Raw genomic sequence first — 27,031 nt, 5'->3', positions numbered from 1 at the left:
CCTGCCTGCCCTAGAGCCCATGTGCCACAACTACTGAAGCCTGCATGCTCTAGGGCCTGCATGCCGCAACAACTTAGCCTGCATGCTGCAACTACTGAAGCCCGTGCGCCTACAGCCTGTGCTCCACAACAAGAGAAGCCACAGCAATGAGAAGCCCGCACACCGCAAAGAAGAGTAGCCCCTGCTTGCCACAACTAGAGAAAGCCTGCACGCAGCAATGAAGACCCAACGCAGCCAAAAAATAAAAAATAAAAAAGAAGCACTTCAGTTCCTAGAATGAAGACAAGACTCGTAAATATTTTTGTTCTTTGATGAAATATGAGGGTGAGATCACCCCGTAATTATCCCTCAGTCACAGTGTAACTAAAGTTCCTGAAAACAGGAAGTTACTGGATCTGTTGGTTAATGGATGACTACTGCCCAGAGTGATATATCAGATCGGGCTGAGATATCAGAGAGGGAATTTCAAAATACATGTCTGGGGATACCGGTGTGAATGAGACCAGCAGAAGGAATTTATAATTCTACATACATAATGACTGCTACTGCCTTACACCCCAACGAATTAAACTTGGGGAAAAACTTTCATTTACAAAGAAATGTACAAATTAAAATCGGCTCACTTGCAACATATTACCTCCTCATTTGTACCACATTATCATATAATTGTAACAGCTTTTTGAAAAAATGCTGTTAAATGTACATAAGGATTGTCAGATGTACTCCAATTTTGGAAACGTTATTAACTGTGAAAAAATACATCTCAGAATCAAGGATATCCCTGGCAGCGCAGTGGTTAGGACTCTGAGCTCTCACTGCCATGGCCCGGGTTCAGTCCCTGGTCAGGGGACCTAAGATCCCACAAGCTGTGCGATGCGGCCAAAAAAAAAAAAAAAAGAATTCAGGATATGCAGTGATAACACATTTATTGGATTTATTGGGAGCCCTTCTGGGCAAGGCACTCTGCTCAGAACTGTGCCATTTGTCATGCACATGATGAAGACAGCTGCTCGGGGGGAAGGCATCAGGCGACTTCCTACAATGGCATGAGCCTGAGGCGCAAGATCATCGGTCATGTACAGGCTCGGGTTTAGGTGAAAATTCAGGAACTTTGGACAGCAGGAGGAAATATCAAGGTAAAGGGGGTCAAATGCCAAGATGGGACAGAACTAACAGCAACAACAAAAGCAACCCAGAGGGACATCTTTAGCTGTGTACCACATCAAAATGAAGCTCCTGGACACACAGCCAGACCCGGGCAGATAGCACCATCAGATCACAGCCTACCTCCTGGCTGAGCCCAGAGACAGGCTCAGAATCGCTCTCGGGAAGTCAGCAGGGCTGCCTCATCCAAAAGCGCAGGTTGTACGAGGCACAGGCAATGCCCTGGATGGACTTTCAGGGGGGACTGAGATGCTATGGAACCCATATTCCCATCCCAGCCCTCTGATCACAGCAACGACCACAGTCCAACAACCTGCAGTGGTTTGAAATTAAATGCGGTGTCTACGTGAGCTGGCATCACCCGTTTTTGTCTTTAACGTTCACCACAGTGTGTCCTAGGCACTGACTGAGATCTCTAATTACAAAGTTAAATCATACATTTATTTACCCTTGCTTGTTTTAACTTAATTGGCCAGATAGGGAAAGAAACTCTCTGGAAATTGTCATTCATGTGTTCACAGGTCCTCCTTCCAGTCCCATAAAAAAATGGGACATGGACAGCTGTCTATTTTATGCGTTAGAAAATAGTTCTGCTTAGATCCTTGGCTAGTTTGATTTGGTATTCTTGCACCTTGACTGCTAGTAAGAATATTGCAAGGCTTTTTATAAAGGATATCGCTTACATTACCAGAACCATAAAAGGTATAAAGCTATAAACGAAATTATGAATAAAATATATATAATGAAGACATATACTTACATGATTATTATATGTAAATTATATATTTTAAATCTTTTTGTATTGTTTTTGCAATATGTTTTTTGTCTGTTTGTTTGTCTTTAGCTATTTATGATGTTTGAAATGGTAAAAAGTACCCAGAATAAAAATTTGTATTCAAAAAAAAAAAAAAGAAAATAGTTCTACAGGAGAAGAGTCAACATCTGCCATCCACCTGACTTACTGGGAGAAGGAAATACCAGTAAATGCTCACTGACTACACTGTTAGTCTAAACTCAGTATGCCATTTCCTCAGTACAGGAAGTCCTTGTATTTTATGACCCACTGTTTTCCTAGAAACCTCATCAGGGGGTAACCAGGTCACTGTTAAGCAGACTGTGAAAATGAGATAATGTTCACCTGTCAGACTGAGCCAGATTTAAAAGATTGACACAGTGTGGCTAGAAGGGGTTGCTTACAAACTGTGGAAGGGAGTCAATGTGAAATTGGTAATAGCGTTTGGAAAAAGCAACTTGGCAATATAAAAAACTCTACAGTGCACACTGTCTAGCAATTGCGTCTCTAAGCACCTCTAGATGCTTATCTTGGAGAAGTATTTATACATGTCCACAAGAAGGAAGGCATACGAATATTCACTGTCATAATACTAAATGACACTACAGATGATACATGACTTGACAGGCTACGAAACTACAGCACGTCTATTCTCTGAGATACTATTTAGCAATTAAAAAGAATGAGATGAAACCAGGTATATCAGCATGGAAGGCTTTCTGAGATATTGTCAAAGAAAAAAAGTGAGGCAGATGAACACTACATGTAATAATTTTTTTAATTATGTTAAAAAAACGCACAAAACCAATTTTTGCTTTATATATTTCTCTACATAGGAATACAGTGTGTAAATGCATTCGCAGGACCGAGAAACACACACAGTGGGTCCCAGAGTGGAGGAGACTCAGGGTGGAGATGGAGTGTTCAAAAGGTACTTGTGTTGTCTGTATTTTCGTAAGTATGTATTGATGAGTTATTTGGGGAATTAAATTTACATACCTTTTTTTAAAGTTATTCTTTTATTCACATGCTTTCATTTTCTTCCTTTTCTCAAGTCTTGGCAAATGTCTATAATCAACCAGTGTTTAAGGGCACATTTTCCTCAGCCTGATCTTCTACCCATCTATATACAGATGTCCTCTCCTGCACCTCCCCACAGACCTGCCCACATGGGCTACGTGAGGTGGAATAATCACCGGATTTACAGTTCTGACAAATAAATATAAAACTGGAGTGGTAAGGAATTATTTACTATTTGAATAAATATAAAACTGGAGTGGTAAAATAATAATATAATATTCCTTATTACAATATATTATAAGATGATTCTTATATTATTTAATATAAGAATATAAATGTTATAGGTTAATATAAGAATCATCTTAATATTTTTCTCTATTTTCCAATCTTATACAATGATCATGTCTTAATTATCTAACTGGGAAAAAGTCTAAACCAGTGATCTCAGTGGGGATGATTCCCCCCCCCACCCCCCCGCCGGGGACATTTGGCAACGTCTGGAGACACTTTTGGTTGTCGTAATTTGGGGAGCGGTTGCTACTGGCACCTAGTGGGTAGAGACCAGGATGCTGCTACACATCCCGCGATGCACAGAACAGCCCCACAACAAAGGGTTATCCAGCCCAAACGTCAACAGTGCCCACGCTGAGAAGCCCTAACCTAAGTACACTGCTCATAAGTAACAAACCCCTATTTATGTTCCACTTACTCACTTTCTTTGTTTCTCTGATTATTTAATAGGTGGAGCGGGGAGCCTGGGGTCATACCTGAACAATGAACTGGTAGATCATAACCAGGCTGACCACCATGGTGATGTTGGCCAACAGGGAGAAGATGGACAGGACTCGGAGGTTTCTGACGAACACCAGAAGCACCAGGAAGGGCAGGAAGGCGAGCATGTAGAGTCTCGAGTCCATGGTGGGCGTCAGGATCACCGTCTCGTTGTTGTGGCAGTTGGTGGTGGTCCCATTGGCTGCTTCTATCACCTAGAACGAGGGGAAGAAAAGCTGCAGGGAAACCCTCTCAAATGACAAAGGCCAGTGGCCCTCCCACCAGAAGGGATTCTTGGCTAACGGCTCAGCGTGTGAAGAAGGCCACATAGAAAGTTAGTGGTCGGTGAACTGTCTTTGGAGATCTTTGTAATTGTTAGCCACCTGAATGTCTGAACTGGATTTGATCACATCTTACCTAAAGACAGGAGGACAGTAAGACATCTTGAGGTTTCTCGACGCCCTGGGTCTCTCTAAAGTATTTTTTTTCTTTTAATTTTCATTTATTTATTTATTTTTTGCCACGCCATGCAGCATGCAGGATCTTAGTTCCCTGAGCAGGGATCGAACCTGTGCCCCCTGCAGTGGAACTGCTGAGTCTTAACTACTGGACCACGGGGGAAGTCCCACGCCCCGGGTCTTTAGATAAAATCAAATGACACTGACACTGTTCTACGTAAAGTGTTAAGATCTCAATTCTTGTGTTGAACAAAACTGGCTTGGAAGAGATCCTAAACAGGAAGTCCACTCATCTCTTGCCAGTCTCTCTTTTTACCAGGGCCTACCTGTTTGAAGTTGTCAGCCAGAAAGACAAAATAGACACAGCAGAATCCCAGCTGCGTGACGATTAGGAAGAAGTCCACAGTGTGCCTGCAGGTGGGGAAGGAAGGAAGACAAAGATTGTAATGATAGCAAGCAAGACTGCCAGAGAGACAGGTGTTTGAACAGCGCTTATTCCCAAGTCATCACAGACCCTTCCCATCAGGTGACAAGGATGAGTGTGCCCAGGAAAGAGGAGAAAATGTGCCACGTGCCACTGGTCTAGAGCCTTAGAGGAAGGTGAAGGAGGTGCTATCTGTGTGGTTCCCGAGGTCCCCTTCCTGGCTTCGTGTCAGGAATGCTGCACGCGGTCAGGCAGACTCGAGACAGTCCTGAGACTGCACTGGCCGGGGCGGAGCACATACACCAGGACCACTACCCAGCCCCTTGGCTACCCGCTTCCCATAGCCCGCCTATCCCCTCTCACACTGTTTGTCCTAAAGCTACAGGGAACCCTCAGCATAAAAGCCCAAGAAATAGACCCCTTCACAGATCTCTTTCTATAACTTGGATCTAAGAACCAACTGACTCTCACATAAGGACACAGAAATTGATGTACCAAAACAGGCTGCTGGTTGAAGCACTGTTACAACAACAGCTGGTAACAACCTAAGGGGTCATCAAAAGGAAAATGATTAAATTATAGGCCATTATGAGATGAAACAGAATACAACAGATAAAAAGAATATGTTAAATCTACGTGTGCTGATAAAGAAATGTCTAAGACCTTTAAGGGAAAAAAACAAAACAAGTTTCCAGTCAGTATGAATAGTATGGTAATTAGTGTAAAAAATGTTAAGAATGTGTGTATGTTTGTATATATTCAGAAAATTCCAAAAGAAAACCCATGCAACTGTGACCGGGATATACTTTTACTCTTCACTTTATGTTCTCCTATCTTGTTCCAAAAAAAAAATTTTTTTTAACCACAAGCACACATTAATTTTATTAAAGGAAGGCAGGGAGGGAGGGAGTAAGGAAGGAGGGGGAAGGTATGGGGCTAGAGGGAAAGAGAGGAGGAGGAGAGAGGAAAAAAGAGATGAAGAAAGGAAGAGGAGAGAAGAAGAGAGGTCAAGAAAGAATCAACTAACAACCAACCAACCAACAGTGGTCACTTGGCAATCTGGCTTCTCCCAGGCACAGAAAACGACTTTGCTGAAAGAATTACATAATCCTGCATCACAGGAAGAAGCTGACTATGTGTGAAGGTAAAAGTCTCCCTATGACCACAACAAGGAGTTTTTCTGGAGAACATAACTTTAAGGTGATTCAACTTTTTTTTAAAAAAAAGGATTCAGCCCTCGATGTTATCAATTTTCTACATCTACATGTACCGTTTCCTCAAATAGAAAACAAACAGTAGAATATTTCTCTCCAGGCATCTGAAAAGTTACCATAAGGAGAAACTTCCAAACACCTCCCAACCCAGCTCCTGAAACGTCTCTTTCCCTAACAAACCCATTTGTTCTGGCTCACCTCACCTCCTCCTTGAAGCCTTCCTTCTCCTGCCCAGTACCCTGCCCTGAAAGCTCCTATCACGTGCGCTTCTCATCTGCCACAGCACGGCGGACAAGAGCGTCTTTAGGGCTCCTCCCTCTCAGGGCTCCTGTGGTGTATTTCTAGCTCATGACTCTCTCTACTGGTATATCCTTTTCCTGATCTCTTGTTCTCAAGATTCCCATGCATCTTTCTCCGTCTATTGGAGTGCCAGGACTACATAATATCCCTCAGGGAAACCCCCCTCCCTATACCTAAAATTGTTTTGTACCACTTATAAGAGTGTGCTTAAATACATCTGTTAACCAAACAAGGGGATGAAATATAATCACTGGTCACAGGCTGTCAAAGCTGGGAGAGCCCTTCAATATCTTTCAGGGCAGGACCCAAGTTTTACCAATGAGGAAACTGAGGCCCACGGAAGGAGAGGTCACACAGCCCAGGGTCACACAAATGACCACCGGCAGAGCTAAGCTAGAACTCAAGTCCACAGACCCAAGCAATGCTCTTCTCACGAGCTGCACTGTCTCCCACACCTCACCTCCCTATCCGAAGGCCTCCACACCCGGCGGCCACAGCCGCAAAGAAAAAGGAAACCCATTACCTTCCCCAGTGGGCGTTGTTCCGGAGCCAGGAGATGGGGGTGGCTTCCAGGCCATACATCACCGTATCCCCATAGTCCACAAAGGGCTTGTTCAGTCTGGGAGGAGGGGAGGGAGAGGAAGGGCAGAGTGCAGGGGTCAGACAACGACAACAACAGAACAAACACAGCTCACGGGAGACCTGGGCCGGTTCCCCATCAGCCACCCTAGGCATACCGCTGAGTCCTGGGTCTGATGCTTTCAAGGAGCAGAAGTCTTATGTCAATGGGACGATTACTTCCCTTATAATTAACAACCATCTGGTAAACCTTTTCAATGGGGTAAATATTACAAAGCACGTAAAACCAGAATGTGGTCTCTGTCCACTGGATATAAGTAAGTGCGACAGATGACAGCAAGCTAAAGAAGAACACAAAAATCGCCAGGGAAAGGCAGTGCTGCGATGACTAGCAGCCACCTTCAGCCGGCACAGAGTCCAGAGTGATCTGTGTTAAGTGCTCACTTTCAGTGTTGGCAACGGAACCCCAAAGGACCATCTGTCACTCGAGAAGTGGCTCGGAGGGCTCTCACCTGCGGCAGAAGTGGTGAGCGCACTTCACCAGGATACCCATGCAGTGCACAGCCACGAGGCCTATCACCAGCAGGCTGAGGGGACCCATCTGCAGACAGGCGTTGTGGGTAAGAGGGGGAGAGACAAGCAGACAGAATTAGAACTGGATTTGCAAATGATCAGAACTTTACTAGGGAACCTTCCAATGACAGAACTTCCGGCAGAGCTTTCGAGAGACAAACGTGCTCACAGAGGTGAGCTGAGTAGGACGGGCATCATCTGAACCTCAGCAGGCCTTCTAGAGAATTAATCTCCCGGAGGAGAATGACCCAAGATAAGGCTATTCCGAGACTGTTGCCAATCGGCAGAATAGAAGGCTCCTGGGACTGCGTGGGAAGAAGAGACAGGCTAAGGGGTGGTGGAAGGGGGAGAGTTCTCTCCAGAGCAATGCCACAACACCATGCTTAGCGGAGGACAATCCCCGTCTCTAAGCTTCTCCAACTTTAAAAGAAACCAGAATGGCTTTGGATAGGCAGCCTATAGGGGGAGAATCATGAAAGGAAAAAAATAAGATTCTCAGAGTTGGCCATCTAAGGGTAGGGCATGGAAGGACTGTGTAGAAAATGGACAGACTTCTGCTACTAACTCATTAGTTAATATTATTGATAGAAACTTCCAGAAACTTTTCAAGTACCTCCTCCTCGCCTCAAAGTAAGCTCCATGAGGAAAGGAATCATTGTCTGTTTTTATTCACTGATAATATTCTAAGAGTCTAGAACCGTGCCTGGCACACAGTAGATCCTCAATAAATATCTTTAGATGATATGTATATGTATAACTGATTCACCTTGTTATAAAGCAGAAACTAACACACCATTGTAAAGCAATTATACTCCAATAAAGATGTAAAAAATATATATATCTTTAGATGAATGAACACCTGAACTTTGCTTTTTCTCAACTGAATTTGAAAAAGAAAAGCTTCCCATTTTAAAATGTTTTCCATGAAGTAAATGAAAATAAAACCACTGTCTCCTAAAATGTGTCACAATACTTCCTTGCACCGACACCGATCCTTACCAAGATGCCTGCATTTTTCACAGCCAGAGGCAGCCCCAGGAGTCCTGTGCCAATGTTGCCTTTTAATAGGTGGATCAGGGTCTGGAACCATCTGAAGTGGGAAGAAGGCAGACAAGGGCATGTTAACAATAATGAGAGCTAGCATTTACTGAGCACTTAGCACTGTGCTAAGTGCCTTCATGAGTTATCTCATTCAATTTCCAGAACAACCCTATGAGATAGGTATTAACTTCACCTTATGCATGAGGGAGCAAGTTGCTCAAGGCCACGTACCTTGAGTGTGAGCCTAGATTCAAACCCAGGCTGTCTAGCCCCTGAGCCCACTCTCTCAGTCACTGGGCTATAAACTCTGTTCCCTGAAGCATCTGAAAAGTCCACCTCTCTTGGAGATTAGATCAGAGGGACAGTGGGGGTCTGCAGTCCCTGGTGTACTTTTTATTAAAAAAAAAAAAAAAGTCAAATGCCTAAGATTGGAGAAGCCCTCTTCACACAGTCACCTAGTTTATCCTTCTGCCTTGAGGACACAGTTTTCCCTCATCTGTTGTACAGACTGTCCACCTGAAGCTGCAACTGTAAAGTCTCTCAAGTGTCCTCATTATTTTTTCACTCAACAAATACCATCTATAATGTGTAAAACATTGTGTTAATGCAATGGTGGAAATCAGCATGAACCAGATACGGACCTCAGTCTCTAAAAACTAATAAAAGTCTCCAAGGAGATAAAGCAGACACGTTAACAACCACCCAAGGTAGAAAGATCCCTGTCCTTGGAAGAGTCCAGGAACAGTGCCCAGGGAGGGGCAGGGAGGTGAGGGTTTGTAGCGTGCAGAGACCTGAGCTGAGCCCAGCTGGGCCCTACGTAGGGCTCTGTGTGTGTGCCAACAGGGAAGAAGAGCCTGGGAACACTCGCGCAGACACAGGCGTGAGCACCAACACAGAGGAGTGTGTCAGCTCTGTGGCCGCTCAGGTTGGGTGAGGGTGGGCATTCCATACAGAATGGGAGCTCCTCAAAGGACTTACGTCAGTGGCCTCATCTTTAGCATTTTCCATCCTCTGTTACTCCAGCAGGATACGGAAAAGATCAAACATGGTACCACAGACTTAATCAGGATTTGGCCCCTGGCAATGTCTGGAAATTCTTCTGTGCAAATAACCTAAATACGTCATAAATGATGCTTCCACATATTTCTTCAAATCTGCAATTCAGTAGAAACTGAAAGCAAGTCATGTGTTAACTTGTAAAGACCGTAATAAATAAGACCCATCTACACTCTCTGGAAAGGAATTTTACTTTCGGTAACCTTTCTCCCTCTATCTCCAGGAAGAAAATCTCTTGACCTTCCTACCGTCTCCCAAGCTTCTCAGGCAAGATGAAGAAAACTGCTTCAAGTCTGAATGAGAAGAGGCAAGCGCTCTCCTGGATTAAACTAAAGGACAGTAAGGGTCCAGGGGTGACTCATTCATTATCAGTGGCCAGTGACCCGGAGATTAAGTGCAGGATGATGGACTAAGCAAATTTCTATCTTGGCCAATGTTTAATCCACTTAAGGGCAAAGATAAGCACTGTATCCAAACCATCTGCCTACCAGAGGCCTCCCCAAAATGCCTCTGAGCTGGGTTTCATGGGAGATCAGGTCCCTCCAGCCCTGGCTCTGCCATTAACTCCATATGGCAATTCCCTTCCGTTCTCCGGTCCTGTTCTCTCATCTGTAGAGTGAGGGGACTGGACCAGAACACCACACTTCAGCTCTGAAACAGCAGGATTCCAGGCAATTGACCAAAATCATGCTTTTTAATCAATGGCCATGAGCTGGGATTACCCAAACCCATATGACCTATCACAAAATCAACTCCATGGACTGCAGAGTCTTAACTGCAGGGGGTGGGAGGGAGAAATAAGCCTCACACATCTCTGTCATCTCTTTACGCTCCAAATCTGTTCTTGTATACTTGTTTGGTCTTAGGTCCCCTTTATACACTTATGAATTATTGAGGATCCCAAACAGTTTTTGCTTATATGGATTATGTCTGCTGACATATATTATATTATAAATTAAACCAAGAAATTTTAAAACATTAATTTAAAATAACAATAAACCTATTACATGTTAATATAAATAACCAATTTTTAACAAAAAGTAATCTATTTTCCAAAAAGTATAATGTGAGAAGAAGGACACTATTTTCCTTCTTTGCAAATCGCTTTAATGTCTTGTTTCACATCTGGACTATCTACTTCTGCATTCAAGCTGTTGTGATATGTTGTTTTGGTGGAAGTACCTGAAGAAAATCTGTCCTCACACAGACATGTAGTCAGTATGTATCTTAATAGCCTCTTCCGACAATTGTGATAATTTTTCTTTGATACTACACCAAAACTCGACACATGGAGTGTCTTAGAAGCTAGTTGTAATGTGGAATCTGACCTTTTCATCCTCTCTTACACGAAAACCCACTGGTAATCTTGCTCCTTGGATGGATCTTTTACCCACGCACAATTTTCTAACATCGTCCTTTGGTCATCTGGGAAGATACTGATTCCCTGAGCTATGTGGATCTTCCAACTGCTGGCACATTTCATTACACGATATCAAAAAAAGTCACATTCATTAATATCATTCCTAATCTCATCAGAAAAGTCTTTGAGTAGAGGGAAGCTGTCAAGGTCACAGTGCTGGATACGAGTTTTTTTTTTTTTTTTCTGATTTTGCTCGAAAGCTCAAATTTCATTGTGGGCAACAAATACTACTGATTGTTTTTCTTGAGGCGACGGTCTCATTACTGTCATTTTCAAGAAAATGTCTGCCCAGTACTCAGGTCTGAATGACCTATACTTTGTTAGCTGTTCAGTAGAAGTATTTTTTTTTTTCAGTAGAAGTATTGCATGTGTACTTTCCATTTTGGCACACAGAATATTAAAAGACCTGTACCGAAGGGTCAAAATTTAACAAAATTAGTAATTTGACTGCTTCATCAAGGACGTGCTTAAGTGAAACCGGCTTATCCTTTGTATACGTATATGTGTGACGGTGAAAAATACGATGACAAGCATAATTTGGTGCCACCGCCTTGATTTACACTAAGGCGCCAGCAATTTTACCCATCATTTCTTCTGAACTGTGACTGCAAATGTCAACACAGTGGAAAAACAAATCGCAGCTTAGTATTATTATGAAAACAGTTTTGACTTCGTGGGCTTCTTAAAATGGTCTTGGGAGCCCTAAAGGGTCTGAAGACCATACTTTGCAAGTGGCTGCTCCAGGTCACCTACAGAAGACCAGTTTCAGTCAACTGGTTTCTCAGCCTGCCAGACTGGAGAAAAAGTACCAAAGCCTGATCAAGAGCAGGATAATGTAGCTCAATAGGGCAACAAGAAAACTTTGCCCAAAAGAGTAAAAAATGAGGCTGTCATCAAAGCAGTCGACAGCTTGATAACATTCAAGTGTTAGGAAATACCCTCACCAAACACATCATCATGGAAGCATCTGGGGTTCCTATCTGCACCCCTGATTAGGGATTTTTACTGAGCCCTAAACCCTTAGAAGAGCCTGGTGTGTACACGCTTTTTGTACATGGAACGAAGTACATACACTTTGCTTCTTGTACTTCGTTCCATGTACTTTTTCCATATTCCCTGGCGGTCCAGTGGTTAGGACGCCACGCTTTCACTGCCAGAGCCCGGAGTCAATCCCTAGCTGGGGAACTAAGATCCCGCAAGCCTCGCGGCCAAAAAAAATAATGACAAAAAAAAGAAAAGAAAAAATAAATATGAAAATCTAGACCCCATATGGCAAGCACTGCATAGACAAGCTGATGCCTAAGAACAAGGAGCAAAAACTGGAAAGGAAACTAGAGAGAGAGAAGCTTGGAAGAAGTATTTCACAGTAACAAGAGTGACTTCTGAAGGGACGCTATCAAATGTCATTGGCTGCATCTGACACTCCTTCCACCTGGGGGAAGCCAATTAAGTAGGTAAGGTTAGGGAAAAAAGAGGAAAGACAGTCCTCACTGCTGCCAGTTGTGGTCTAAGCAATATTTTCCGTCAGCTAACACTGCAAGCAAATGGGGGAATCTAAAATAGCATGCCACAGGAGAAAGAAGTTATGGAGACTGAATCTTTATGAGCAGAAAACCAGCTAGAGGTGGAGAGGGGCTTATAACGTGGGCCAACCATCTCCTCTAGTTCTGAGTTCACTAGGGAAAATGCCCTGCACAAGGAGAGATTGCAGCTGGGTGGAGCTTCACCAGTAATGAACTCCAAGAGAAGCCTCCATGGTCTCCCTGGGCAGTCACAGTGGGACAGTGTGAGTCAAGAACGTAATGGATCCCTCAGTTAAGTCACACTCAACCCACAAGGGAACACAGAGCAGGTGATGGCAAAGCTTGAGGAATAAAGAGAAGGGCTGCAAAAGATGGAATGCTGGGGTCCAGAGAAAATGTCGGGGCTCTGCTGACTTTCAGAACTGAGCCAGACAACTCAGTGGAGTAGAAAACCCTCCTCTGAATCTTTTCATTTGAACAGTGAGTCGGTATAGCTTCACGGGGTAGGGGGTGTCCTCAATTTTATCTTATATTTGGAAAAACTGAGGCCCATAGAGGGCCAAACTCACCCAGATGAGACTTGGAATTCAGTTTCCAGGGGTAAGACTTAAGCCCTCCCAAGGGCATGCAAAGCAGATCACCTTTAACATGCCCTTGAATGTTTTAAGGGCAGGAGAAGTTATTCCTCCCTCTTCCTACTTCTTCCGCCAAATGTCCCAGTTGATTGGTGATGGGGACGGAAGTCTGGGGGAGACTTTGCAAAGGAGGCTTCCAATTGGACTTGGAGGCATGTAAGGTTCTAGCACAGACGACTCATGGCTCTAAATTAAGAGAATGTTCTCTCTAGAAGTTTTTCTGATGTTCAGGCTCTTACTCGGCACCAGCCTTCTGGGACCACACAGGTGAAATGAACAAAGAATAAGAAACAGACTAGAGAGTGGCAGACAAGAAGCGCAAATCTCAGCACCATTACTCACTCAATCTCTTTACCTCTTACTTTCACCTGTAAAGTAGGGAACTGATAAAAATAGGGGAGCAAAAATAACTCTAATGGAGATTACGTTACTAATACAGAATTTAGGAATACGAGCCCCACCCAGGAGCGTAGACAGGAACAGCTACTTACGTTGTGCTGTTGCTTTCCCCGAACCGCTGGTAGGATCCCGGGGAAGAGAAGCTGTTCAGGCCTTCGGACGGACTCTCCTCCGGGCTCACGTCGGTGGAGCTGTAGTCACGGTAGTCCTCGTTCCGAAGTCTCTGCGTGGACATGGTAACTGGGGGGACAGGGGCAGTGCTAAGACCTCCAGTGGCTGGGGCCTTTAGCTCCAAGCCTGGAGTCGGCTCTGGGGCAGAAGCAGCCATTGCCACAGTAGTTCAGTGACAGCTGCACTATGGATTAAGTACAATGAGGTTGCCTGATACCAAGAGAAATGAAAAAGGTACAAAGTACACATGGGCGGGCTGAGCTCTCTTGGCTTCTCCCTCGCAACCTATCTAGTCGGTGCCACACTCATAAGTTTCTAAATTTGCCCGCACACCTGGACAGAGCAAAGGTGAGGCACGGCTTGGGAGGGATGGGGGAAGACGCAGACAGGCACTTCTAGGCAGCCTTTCCTATTCCTTAGGTTGGGATTAACGACCCCTTCCTTTGAGCTAATTTCTTGGACCCTGAACAATACTGACATTGTATCTACATCCACCTTCCCCAAGAGCAAGCTCTCAGAGGATGGGAACCTAAATATTCCTAGCTGTATTCTGTTTTTCCTCTATATTCGGTCCAGAAAGAGCCTCTTCTGCATTCCAGAAATCCCTTCTAGATCATCTAATTCTGCTCAAACTTGCCACCAGGCCCCAGAGCCACAGATGACCTTCTCTTTCTCTCTGCCGTGATTTCTGGTATGTCCTATACTCTTTGGAGGTCATCAGTGATGCTCATTCCCTCATCCTAGGACTCTTTTCTTGCAACCAGCCTGCATACTGAGAAATGGCAGCTGAAAGCAGCACAAAGGATGACCAGGAGCATGAGACGTGCTCACCACTGGCCCTTGTAGCAACATCTCCCCCACGCAACCCTGCTCCTTTTTTGCCAATTTTTCAAAAGCTGGTGAAAGAAGAAACCCTTCCTATTGTGTGCTGAGGAAGGATGGTGAGGGTGGTGTCCCATGAGTGGAGTTTTTAATAATTATACACCAGAAAAGAGAAATACAAGGACTTCGCTAAGATACACTATAAGGATACATTTTGAGAGCTGTGTAGGCTCCCAGAATCCCAGAGGCGGTTGCTAAAAGAGCCTTCGGAGGTCACACCAAACGACTCATTTCACAGATGAAGAATCGTTCCCCCAGAAGATGAAGGGACCTGCTCTGCTACAGCCAGGTAGCACCAAGCCGTAAACATACATCCTGACGCCCTGCCTAAATCTTGAAACGCCTACTGAATACACTGCCAGTTACAGTGATGGGATATCATAATGAAAGAGAGTCAACTTCCTCCAGGAATCCACAATCAAGTAAGGAAGAAAAGGCCCACGAACATTAAAAATTACCAATAAAAATCCTTCCGACACTCGGCAGACTGGCACAACCAGCTGCCTATAAGGGGCTCTCCCCCAGCACGTGGCTGGATGCCCATCCTTAGTCTGATGTGCTATCTCAGATGCCTGGTGAAGAGACAGGACCTCTGATGGCCGTCACAACACACCGTCCTGCCCAACACCCATCACTAGCTGCCAGAGGATAGACAGCTCTGTGTCAAGTGCTCCCAGAGGTCCAGTCCCAAGGGACTCTTTGGAAACGGACCCCACCTAGCACCTGAGTGATCCAAGGTTGATCTCATTTTCTCCCACCAACTATAATGGAGGAAGGACCCCACGTAATCTCACGAGGAAAGTGCTTCCAAAGCTAGTGAAGGGCTTGGAAGTCCCAGAGAGGATCCTGCCTCACTTCACCACCATAGCCGACTTTGCTAGATATCTAAGTCAGCATCATTTACTCACATGGTGGAGGAATTCAAGGAAGTCATCTAAGCTCTGGGGCAATGAAATTCTTAAGAGGGCCAGGAAACAAAAAATCTATTTAGTATCTCAATAGGAACAGTTGAAAGCTGCTATTCAGGCAAAAGCAATTAAATTAATTTCTATGAATGTCAGAAGGCCTGGGTGCTAAAGCTGCCTCTAACACCAGTTTGCTCAGTAGCCTGGAACAATTCTCCTTATTTCTCTTGGGTTTTAGTTCCACATGCTCAAAAAGACGGGGGTGGGGCTTCCCTGGTGGCACAGTGGTTGGGAGTCCGCCTGCCGATGCAAGGGACGCAGGTTCGTGCCCCGGTCCGGGAGGATCCCACATGCCGCGGAGCGGTTGGGCCCGTGGGCCATGGCCGCTGGGCCTGCGCATCCGGAGCCTGTGCTCCGCAATGGGAGAGGCCACAACAGTGAGAGGCCCGCGTACCGCAAAAAAAAAAAAAAGGCGGGGGTGTGGGGTACGGTGTACTAAACTATTGCTCTAATATTCCAGGAATCAATTAATGCAATTCTTCATGCAAACAGCAGCTAATTTCTAGTCTCTTCCAATACACCAAAAGCATCTGAGGAACAGAGCCTTCCAGGTGAACCCTGCATATTACTGAGGGAGAGGGACAGAAAACAGGCACTGACAAGTTCCCCAATCCCTCCCCATCAACCAAAAACCACTCTTGATTACTTGGCACAGACGCTCAATTTATTTCAAACACTGTAAAGAGGCCTCTTTATGTTGTGACCCACAGCAGATTATCACTAAGAAAACTGCTCAGAAAGCAGCTGAAATCTACAGATCAAAAGTCCAATGAACAACTGCAGGATGTGGAAGATGTGGCTTGGCAACTGTGTGCATGTTGAAAAAGGAAAAAGAAATGCTACTTATGGGTTTTAGTTGATAAGCTCAACAGAAATCAATGATATCATAATAGATGCCAATTCAACTAATGCAATTCTTGGTTGCACTACAACAAGAGAGAACCCCAGGGAGATGACAGACTGTTCTTTTTTGCCATACCTTGTACTCTGTTCCGGGCAGCACGCTATAAAGGGGATAATGATAAACTGCGGTATAGCCAGGGGTCAGCACCAAGGTCATGACGGGGAAGAAAACCAGCTAAATGAAGAACGGTTGGAAGCCCTGAGAAGTTTCAACCTGGAGAACTGGCAACTCGGGAGGTAAAAAAACTGTCTTTAAAATCTGTCCTAGGGATCAGATTTGCTCTGTGGAGCCTCAAAGATTACTCAGAAACAGGATCAGTAGGTGGAAAGTAAAGGGAGGCAGGTCCTTGGCTAGACATAAGAAAGACAATTATCAAAAGGAGTTGTCCAGAGCTTCTCTGGTGGCACAGTGGTTAAGAATTCACCTGCCAATGCAGGAGACGTGGGTTCGAGTCCTGGTCCGGGAAGATCCCACATGCCACGGAGCAACGAAGCCTGTGCACCACAACCACTGAGCCTGTGCTCTAGAGCCCATGAGCCACAACTACTGAACCTGCATGCCACAACTACTGAAGCCCGTGTGCCTAGAGCCCATGCTCTGCAACAAGAGAAGCCACCGCAATGAGAAGCCCGCGTACCGCAACAAAGAGTAGCCCCCGCTCGCAGCAACAAAGACCCAATGCAGCCAAAAATAAATAAATAAATTTATTTTAAAAAAAAAAAAAAAAGGGAGTTGTCTAGATGGATCGCTCTAGGAGATAGTTCCTTATCCCTGGAAAGCTCCAAGCAGAAGCCCGTCTCAGAGCTGCTAAGCAGGAATTGAAGCACTGTAAAGGGTGGGTGCGGTCACTCCCTGGAGTGCCTTTTAGGGTTCTTTCTGGCAACCAAGGCGTCCTCCTCTTCTCTCTAGCTGTCCCCACTGAGTGCAAGCCTCCATGGACACCTTGCCTTGGGCTCTCCGTGATGAAACCTGGTTTCTACCGTCTAGTGCTCTAATTGCCATTTCCTGCCCTGTGGGAGATTTTATTAGACCCTGTTAACTGTCTAAATGAGTATATGGACAGTTAATATTTAAGAGTCGTAATATTTAAGAGCTCAAGACCAGCTCTTCCTTCAGGTTCTTGAGGACAATGGACAGAGTTTATACAATATGTGTGGCCCATCAACACAAAGTAAAATCTCCATAAGATATTTAGACTCAAAAGAGTGTATTAAGGGACTTCCCTGGCAGTCCAGTGGTTAAGACTCCACACTTCCAGTGCAGGGGGCGCGGGTTTGATCCCTGGTCAAGAAACTGAGATCCCACATGCCACGTGGCACAGCCAAAAAAAAAAAGTGTACTACATAAGAAAAGTCTGCATGTTTACTGGCAAACATATATATGTACATATTGTTTTTTTCAAGTGTACATTCAACCAAAATTGCATTGAAATACCAACTATTTGTATAACCCTGATAAATTTCCTTATATAAACTATTTTTAATTAATCAATATTCTCATTATTTTAAGGTTTTGTTCCACTTATTTTATATCTACTCTTCCTTGAATCTACGCAGTACACACACTGATGATCTTTAGTTGTAATATAGTAATATAATGGTCCATCATTATATTAATAAAATAATTTGCTTCACTAGCTCCCAACTGTTGGCTTTTGAGCTTTTTTTTTGGACTATCTTACATCATAGCTAAAAAAATTCCTACAAATAGTTTCTAGTTTTCAAGTCATATCCTTGGAGTAGAGCTAGATGAATCGGCTTTTCTATGGTTATCACCATACAAATGACTGAACTAACATACAGTGTCACTAGCAATATATGGACATGCCTATCTTTTCATAACCCTGCCAACTTTGGATTTTACCTTTTTTTTTTTTTTTTTTTGGGCCACACTGTGCACGCAGGTTGTGGGATCTTAGTTCCCCGACCACGGATTGAACCTGGGCCCCAGCAGTGAAAACACTGAGTCTTAACCACTGGACTGCCGGGGAATTCCTGGATTTTATCATTTTTATTTTTGCTGTTTCTGATGAATGGGTGGCTCCTTGTATTTATTTTATTTTACGTTTCTTTAATTTCCAACAAAGACCACTAATAATAAAAACTGTAAGAGCATCTTTCCCCCACCTACCAGACTCATACTTTTGGAAATACTAAACTCATTTTTGAACTTACTTTTGAATATACTAAAATGTTCTCAAGATAGCTATTTAAGACTTAGTGATTAAATTCTATTCCAAATTCAGTACAATAAACAAGATAAATTCCAATAACGGAAGGAGAATCCATCTGTATGACTTTGTAGGTCTCTTTCAGAGCACACGGGAAGGTCGGGGAGAGGAAAGGAGAGGAGGGGAGGGAGAGGCAGTACTAAAGTGTTAGCTTCATTACTAAAATTTAAACAATACTTCTAAGGGTGACTTGTAAACACATAAAAAATTATCCTCTAAAAACCATTAGAACTAATAAGTTCAGCAAAGTTGCAGGATATAAGATCAATATACAAAAATCAGCTGTATTTCTTTGTACTTTCAGTGAACAATTTGAAAACAAAATTGAGAAAACAGTTCTATTTACAATAGCATCAAAATGAATCAAATATTCAGGAAGAAATTTAGCCAAGTAGGTGTAAGACTTGTACATGAAAACTATAAAACATTGTTGAAAGAAATTAAAGAAGACCTAAATGAATGAAAAACATCCCAATATTCATGAATTAGAAGATTTAATACTGTTAAGATGGCAATATTCCCTAAATTGATCCACAGATTCAATTGAATCCCTATCAAAATCCCAGCTGCCTTTCTGCAGAAATTAACAAGCCAATTCTAAAATTCATATGGAAATTTAAGAGGCCCAAATTAGCCAAAACAATTTTGGAGAAAAAGAACAAAGTTGGAGGACTTCCCAATTGCTACACAAAGCTACAGTGACCCCAAGACAATACAGTATTGGCATAATGACAGACAGATAGATCAACAGAATAGAATTTAGAGTCCAGAAATTAACTCTCATACCTACGGTCAATTGATTTTTGACAAGGGTGCCAAGACAATTCAATGGAGGAAAAAATAGTCTTTTCAACTGGGACAACTGGATATCCACGTGCAAAAGAATGAAGTTGTAACTCTACCTCACACTATATATAAAAATTAACTCAAAATAGGTCAAAGACCTACATGTAGGGGCTAAAACTATAAAAACTCTTATTAGAAAACATAGGTATAAACTTTTGTGACCATGGATTAAGCAGAGTTTCTTATATACGACAGCAGAAGCACAAGAAAAAATAGGTAAATTAGACCTAGTCAAAATTTAAAATGTATATGCCTCAAAGGATACCACCAAGAAAGTGAGAAACAACCCACAGAATGGGAAAAACTTTCTGCAAAATATTACACTTCAATAATAAAGTGAAAACCCAATTAAAAAATGGGCAAAGGATCTGAATAATATTTCACCAAAGATGTGAAAATGCCAATAATCATCTGTAAAAATACTCAATATCCTTAGCCGTCAGGTAAATGAGAAACAAATATCACAATGAGATACCACTTCACACCCACCAGCATGGCTAGACTCAAAGACAGATAATAATAAGTATCCGCAAGGATGCAGACAAATTGTAGAGGGTTCCCTCTTACACTGCTGGTGGGAATGTAAAATGGTGCAATCACTTTGGAAAACAGTCTGGCAGTGCCTCAAAAGGCTAAACATAGTTACCATATGATCCAGCAATGATTCCACTCCTAGGTACATACCAAAATGAAAATGTATGTCCATAGAAAAACATACACACAAATGTTCATAGCAGCATTGTTCCTAGTAGCCAAAAAAACCCCTGATAAATGGATAAATGAAATGTGGAATACTCATACAATGGAATATTATTCAGCAATAAAAAGAAATGAAATACTGATAGATGCTACAGCACAGATGAACCTTGAAGACATTATTCTAAGGGAAAGAAGTCAGTCACAGAGGATCATATAGTGTATGATTTCATTCATATGAAAGTTCAGAACAGGGAAACCTATAGACAAAAAGTAGATTAGTAGTTGCCTAGAGTTTGCGGTAGGGAGTAGGGGTGACAGCTAAAGGGTTCAGAGTTTCTTTTGGGTGATGAAATGTTCTAAAATTGATTGTGTTGACGGTTGCACAACTTTGTGAGTTCAGTGGAAAAGCTATTGAATTGTACACTTTAAATGGATGAATAGTATGCTATGTGAATTATATCTCAATAAAACTGCTAAAAAAAAAAACAGATTTCTGGGCCCAATCTGATTCAGCCTGAGCATTTTAATTTTAACGAGCTTCTTAGATGATCCCGATTACAGGCAGATTTATATAAAGCACTATGAAAAAAAACATATAGGGCTTCCCTGGTGGCACAGTGGTTGAGAGTCCGTCTGCCGATGCAGGGGACACATGTTCATGCCCCAATCCGGGAGGTTCCTACATGCCACGGAGCGGCTGGGCCCGTGAGCCATGGCCGCTGAACCTGCACGTCCAGAGCCTGTGCTCCGCAACGGGAGAGGACACAACAGTGAGAGGCCTGCATACCGCAAAAAAAAAAAAAAATATATATATATATATATATATATATATATATATATATATGATCTTATGATAGGTATACCACAGGCCTCACCTCCTACCAAAGTTCATGGATTGGTGATAATACGCAGACTAAAAGTGCTACCTATTATTCTGAAACAATTACATTCTCTGGAACCCAGAGAAACAGCGAATTCTCTAGATATACGTTCTCTTCTCTGTTGCTGGAATTCCAAAAACACGAACAAGGGCACAGACTGTGTTCCTATATGTGGTCTACAGGGAGGGAAGTGAGCATTTCTGACATCCACAAGATTTATTGTAGAGGACATCAGATAGGACTCCATCCGATCTACCAAAAAAGTACATTCCCTAACTTGAGACTCCTGCCTGAGAGGCTCTGGTGCAAGGACAGCCGCAAAACAGCTGCTGACATCAGCAGGCTCTGCACGGAAGCAGCTGAAAGAGCAAACACACTCACTTTTTACCCACAATTATAAAAACCTCTAAATGTTAGGACCAGGCATGACTGACAGGTAACCAAGCTCCAGTTTCCCATTTATAGGTGAGAAAACCAAGCCCCCAGCTGGCTAACAGTTTGGGATTAGAATACAGCATATCCGATTCCTAGTCCAGTGTTCTTCCTAACACACCATCTATTCTCCCCAAAATCTCCCTGGGAACAAAGCTGGGGCAGGATTAGGTCTACAGGGGGAATCCTGAAAAATAAAAAGTACATGAGTTCAGAGCCTAGTTGTGTGACCCTGATCTCCCTTTGTCTCAATTTCCTCATCTGAAAAATGTCATTGAGAATGCTTACATAAAAAAAAAAAAAAAAAGAATGCTTACATCACAATATTGTTACAAGGTAGAAGGAAAAGATGTTAATTATGTTGCCTGGTACATAATAGACCCTCACTAATGGCAGCAACTGTGTTATTACCAGAGAGAAGTTCAAGGACGGAAGTCAGAAGTTCAAGTCAGGGAGTCACTACACAAATAAAGCGCTGCAGGACTTCCTCCATTCCATCACTCTGGAGAGCTGAGCCAGGTCTCCATCTCGGAAACAGTGATCTATGTGCCAAGAGCATCCCAGTAACCCATGTAGACAGATTCCTGAACTTCATGGAAAAGGGAAGCACAGAGGAGTCTTTCCTACTAGAGAGGGTCATTGAGAACTGGCCCCGGGTGTCAAGGATTCCAAGAGAAATGTATGGAAGGAAAAAGAAGAGACAGCACCAAATACAGCATCAGGAGGTTTCTCTTTTGGCATATGCAGAATATCCTATCCACTGGACCCCACACTCATTAAATAGAGACTAGCTTTGTGTGCTCAGACCCAGTAAGGCCCGGCCAAAGGAAGGAGGTACAAGATTCCGCCAAGATCTGGGTTAAGACAATGTGAGCTTCCTCTATGGGAAAAAGAGAAAGCTAGCCTAGGACTCAGTGGGTAGTCACACACCTCTGGAAGAAAGTATGAGGACCAGTCAGCAAAAGTAGAAACCAAAGTCCACTCACTCAGCCCAGCTCTAGGATCTCACTTCAGGTCAGGATGGAAAGAAAGAATATACCATTAACAGCAATGACTCTTCAGCATCTGACCCTGGAAAAGGTATCAAGAACTTAAAGAACTGAGACACTCACTGGGGAAGAGAGGAGGGATAAAAAGAAAGAAAAAGTGGAATATTTAACATGAGAATTGTTATCTGAGCAAAGGGGAAAAATAAAGCATTCACAAAAGTGCACCTCGGTTCCATCTACTCTACCTCACATTCCACATGCTAACAAGTCCAGTCCTAGAATTTCAAAGAACTTCTGAATTAGAAGAAAACTGAATTTTTTTTTTTTTTGCAGTACGCAGGCCTCTCACTGCTGTGGCCCCTCCCGCTGCAGAGCACAGGCTCCGAACGCGCAGGCCCAGCAGCCATGGCTCACGGGCCCAGCTGCTCCACGGCATGTGGGATCCTCCCGGACCAAGGCACAAACCCGTGTCCCCTGCATCTACAGGCGGACTCTCAACCACTGCGCCACCAGGGAAGCCCGAAAACTGAAAATTGTATCTAGTCTGACCCTCTACCCAACACAATGACCTAATCTACAACATTCCCAAAAGTAATTGCCCAGTGACAATGACCTCCAGAGACAGAGTCTGCCATGCTCTGTGTTGCAACATGCTAGAGCGCTAATTCTTTTAAAGTTCTTATGCTCACCCCCAAACCACTTCCTTTATGGTACTTCCATCCACCGTCCCAGTTGTGGTCTCTGGAACATTACAAAAGAAATGGAATCCACCTCCTTACACTGGCTTTAAAATAGACAAAGCTCTGAGCACTTCAAGCTGCCGCAGGGATGAGGCCAAATGAACAGATACATGCTTTAAAGGGAAAACAAGGACTCAAGAGCAGACAATTATAAATGGCACAATCAGAAAACAAAGGGAGAGAGACTTAATATGATCATCAGAGCAGGCTCTGTTGCATAAGGCCTCCACCCCAAACAGTCTCAAACCCAGAGGGAATGGTTAAGTCTTTTGTGTCCTCTTGACTTCAAGAACATCTTTTAAAAAAACACACTCTAAACATACAATCACGTTAATTACTGTAGACTAGCCTCTCAACAAGAATCAAAGAGGGCCTTGATCATATTTAAAATAATAAAAGTCAAAACCATTTTCAGCTATCAGCATTTAGCTTAGATATAATACAGAGATAGGTAGAAAGAAGAGGTGGATTTCATGATAACCTAGAAATAAGTAGAGAAACTGCTTCCTGGACAACTGAATTAAACCTTTTTGCAAGGGAAATACTAATATACAGGAGAAAAAATCTCTCTGAATAGACAACAAACAGACTGAGATGCAGAGAATGTCACAGCAGAAGGAGACCTTAGGGATTCCACCCCATCACTGTTCAGACTGGGAAACCTAAACCCAAGCAAGGATGGGAGTCACCCAAGGTTGCAAAGCAAGTGTCAGAACTAGAACAAAATCTCCTGATTCCCCAGTCTCAGGTCTTTCCATTACACCACGCTGCTATCTTCTTTTGGCAAGCAAAACATCCATCCGAATGACCAGCATTCCCCAAATCTAACAAGCTATATTAAAAATAAAGCAAAGGTCTTGACATTCTTCAAGTTAATGTTAGGGCTCTCCACAACCTCAGCTGTGAGCCACCTACCCTCCCGGGAGCATACTCTGCTTCTTATTTCATATTTTGGTATGACTTACACAAAATTGCAGAACGCTTAGAAACAAAACCTACAGAATGATGAGTTTGCAGAAAAATCGGTGAACACTGAATCAGGGAACCACACCCAGAGTCAAGTCGATCCCAGCGGCGATGGAGAATGCAGAGCTAAAAAGGGAGAGGAATGAAAGAAAAGAGGACAGGAAAAGCGTGCTTTTCACCTGTCAAGTTTTCTGCAGGAGGCAGTGTGGTGAAAAGCAAAAAGCCACTGGAGCTCAGGAGACTTGGATTCTAGTCGCAGGGCTGCGACTAACTCACTGGATGACCTTAGACAACCCCCACCGCTTCTTGGACCTCGATTTCCCCACAGCTCTAGAAAGGGGTTGCAAAAGATAATTTCGCTGCATCGTGGTAGTTTCGGTATTCTATGACCCAAAGACCCGCTATTAGCAAGTCCCAAGCAGGGTTCCCGCAGCTGGCGGGTCACCTGCCCGCGATGTCCGGACCCCTCTAGAAAGCGCTCAACAGAAGCTCCAGCTGGTCATTTCGGTGATTCTTCCCGTCTCGGGACCTCAGTTTCCACACCTGTCAAACAGGTCGGGGAGGTCAAGGGAGACAGCGCGAAGGACTAGGGATTCTCCACCTCCCCTCATCCAGGAGGAGTGCCCGCATCGCACCGCAGCTGCGACCGGGATACCGAGGAGACTCGGACCCGCAGCCTAAGCCGGTCGGTGCCTGACCCGGAGCATCCGCTGAGCCCGGAGGAAGGCGACGTGGGTCCAGCAGAAGGCGACGACCGGCCGCCAGCCCCAGGCCATCAGCGCGCGGACTCACCGCTCGGGTTCCGACTCCGGCTCTGGCTCCAGCTTCAGCGCAGCAGCCCACCACTCCCTGCCTCAGCTCGGAGCCCTAGCCATGCCCACCCTCCGCTGCCCAGGCAGCCGCTTCCGGGCGCCATCACGTGATCCAGGCTCCCAAACCCGAGGCCCGGATCACATGCTCCCGCGCGCGGCTGCTCCTCCCCTCTCGCGGGGCTCGGGGGCTCGGCTTCGCAGCACCACCTGGCGACGGGAGCTGCCTCTGCGGGAAGGACGGTGCTCGCGGGATCTGGGCGTGAGCCGCGCGTCGAAGATCCAGGCCCAGCCGCGAGGCCAGAGTCGGAGAGCGCGGTACCCTGAGCTGTGGGCTTGTGAAAGGTGGCTCAGTTTTACCCTAGCCGTACGTTAACACGTCTCACCGAGCATATGTTGCGCTTAATAATCGAGAAATAATGCATCTTTTCCAAACTTTCGTCATACTTTTAAACGTTTGCCCAAACGTGTGGTTGCGACTGGAAATGGGGCAGTGAGGTAAGTCAATACCCTCTTTTTAATATATTTTAAAAATGTAAATAACATTTTTTAATGGCAACAGGGAGTGTATGTCTTATCTACACTCCTCTTCCCTCCTCCTAGCAGATTTTACTTTTAAAAATTACGGAGCAAAAAAAATAAAAAAGTTATTGAAACAGGTACAGAATGGATACATCTTAATTATGCTGAGTGAAAGAAGCCAGAAAAAAAAAATTCTGTTTATATAATATTCTAGAAATTTTAAAATAATCTACACCGACAGAAAACACATCAGTGGTTGCCTGGGAATGGCTGAGGAGATCAGGAGAGGAGAGAGTGATTATAAAGGGACATAAGGAAACTTTCAAGGTGACAAATATATTCATTATCTTTTAAAAAAATTTTTTTAATATAACTTTATTTATTTATTTATTTATGGCTGCGTTGGGTCTTCATTGCTGCACGCCAGCTTTCTCTAGTTTCTGTGAGCGGGGGAGGCTAATCCTCATTGTGGTGCACGGGCTTCTCCTTGCTGTGGCTTTTCTTGTTGCAGAGCATGGGCTCTAGGCCCATAGGCTTCAGTAGTTGTGGCTCACAGGCTCCAGAGTGCAGACTCAGTAGTTGTGGCACACAGGCTTACTTGGTCCGCGGCCTGTGGGATCTTCCTGGACCAGGGATTGAACCCATGTCCCCTGCATTGGCAGGCCAACTCTTAACCACTGTAACACCAGGGAAATTCTTGCATAACATTTCTAATAAAAATATGTTACTGCATTATATAATTTTTACTGAATATTTTAACAGCTTTATTGTGGTTTAATTTATATACAATAAACTGCACATAATTAAAGTGTATAATTTGATAACTTTCAACATATATATTCACCTGTGAAACGATCACCACAATCAAGATAATGAACATGGACTTCCCTGGTATATATAAACAGTGAAAATTTCCCTTCTCCCAAATTCACTCTCCTCTCCAAAGATTGACAGTTACCAGCATTTGAGTATTGTTTTCCAAACCCTATGCCATGTATTTATAGAAGTATCTATATATAGGCATGTACAGATGTGTGGTGTTAAAATTTAGAATCATGAATACCAGTACTTACTGTTTTCCTTAAGACTTTTATTCTTCACTGTCTGTACTGTTTAAATTATTTCATAAACATATATTACTTTATGTATATATGTTTAAAATCTCTATATGTTCCATAACCTATATATATATTTTAAAAAATCTATTCCAGTTGATTCATTTCAGCAGGGAAAGAGAAAAGAATGTAGTCAAAATATGAGGATGAATGAATTCATCCCATCCCTGGTAGAAGTCCCCAGTTCATTGACTGCTCAGTGCCAGGAGCTGTGCTTGGAATGCTGCTGAGTCCAAGTCTAGGAATGCCCCCTTTAGGTCATCTCCCACCTCAAATTTCATTGATTCTGTGGCTCCTCCTAATGTTTTACCCCAGAAAGGCAGAGCTTGTGAGAACCACATAGCTCCCTATTGGAATTACTGATGGAGGTGGGACTTTGCCATCTGCACCTGGGATGCACTGACTCTAGATAAGGTTCTTACTTCTGTGGTGACCACTACACCTTTATCAGAGAGACCCTTGAGAAAAGGCTGCACAATTTTCAGATACTGTTAGGACTCTATCAACCTT

The 27,031-nt window shown here is 43.7% G+C and overlaps 2 protein-coding genes across 12 annotated transcripts in view; one reads left to right on the top strand and one right to left on the bottom strand.

The window, feature by feature from the left end:
• Positions 1-25,020, bottom strand: part of SLC36A1 (solute carrier family 36 member 1) — a 104,505-nt gene extending 79,485 nt beyond the window's left edge. For 3 of the 4 annotated variants that reach the window (XR_012330920.1, XM_033853493.2, XM_019924767.3), the window contains exons 1-7: positions 24,868-25,020; positions 13,463-13,610; positions 8,296-8,386; positions 7,236-7,324; positions 6,668-6,763; positions 4,533-4,617; positions 3,745-3,963 (exon numbers count right to left, since the gene is read on the bottom strand). Coding sequence is in view for 3 of the 4 variants with exons in the window: in XM_033853493.2 (XP_033709384.1) it covers positions 3,745-3,963; positions 4,533-4,617; positions 6,668-6,763; positions 7,236-7,324; positions 8,296-8,386; positions 13,463-13,605 (723 nt within the window). In the remaining variant the exon portion in view is untranslated. Of the gene's footprint in view, positions 1-3,744; positions 3,964-4,532; positions 4,618-6,667; positions 6,764-7,235; positions 7,325-8,295; positions 8,387-13,462; positions 13,611-24,254; positions 24,619-24,867 lie in introns of all 4 variants that reach the window. The other variant, XM_073802731.1, reaches the window with a different exon arrangement.
• Positions 25,021-25,107: 87 nt separating this feature from the next.
• SLC36A2 (solute carrier family 36 member 2) overlaps positions 25,108-27,031 on the top strand; it is a 74,119-nt gene continuing 72,195 nt past the window's right edge. For 4 of the 8 annotated variants that reach the window (XM_073802726.1, XM_073802724.1, XM_073802730.1 and 1 more), the window contains exon 1: positions 25,110-25,382. The gene's annotated coding sequence lies outside the window, so the exon portion shown is untranslated. Of the gene's footprint in view, positions 25,383-27,031 lie in introns of all 8 variants that reach the window. The other 4 variants (XM_073802728.1, XM_073802727.1, XM_073802725.1 and 1 more) reach the window with 3 other exon arrangements.

The sequence above is a fragment of the Tursiops truncatus genome, chromosome 3 (assembly GCF_011762595.2).
Source record: "Tursiops truncatus isolate mTurTru1 chromosome 3, mTurTru1.mat.Y, whole genome shotgun sequence".
Classification (NCBI taxonomy): Eukaryota; Metazoa; Chordata; class Mammalia; order Artiodactyla; family Delphinidae; genus Tursiops; species Tursiops truncatus.
The sequence above is the reverse complement of the archived record's forward strand: the minus strand, read 5'-3'. Positions and strand labels throughout refer to the sequence as shown.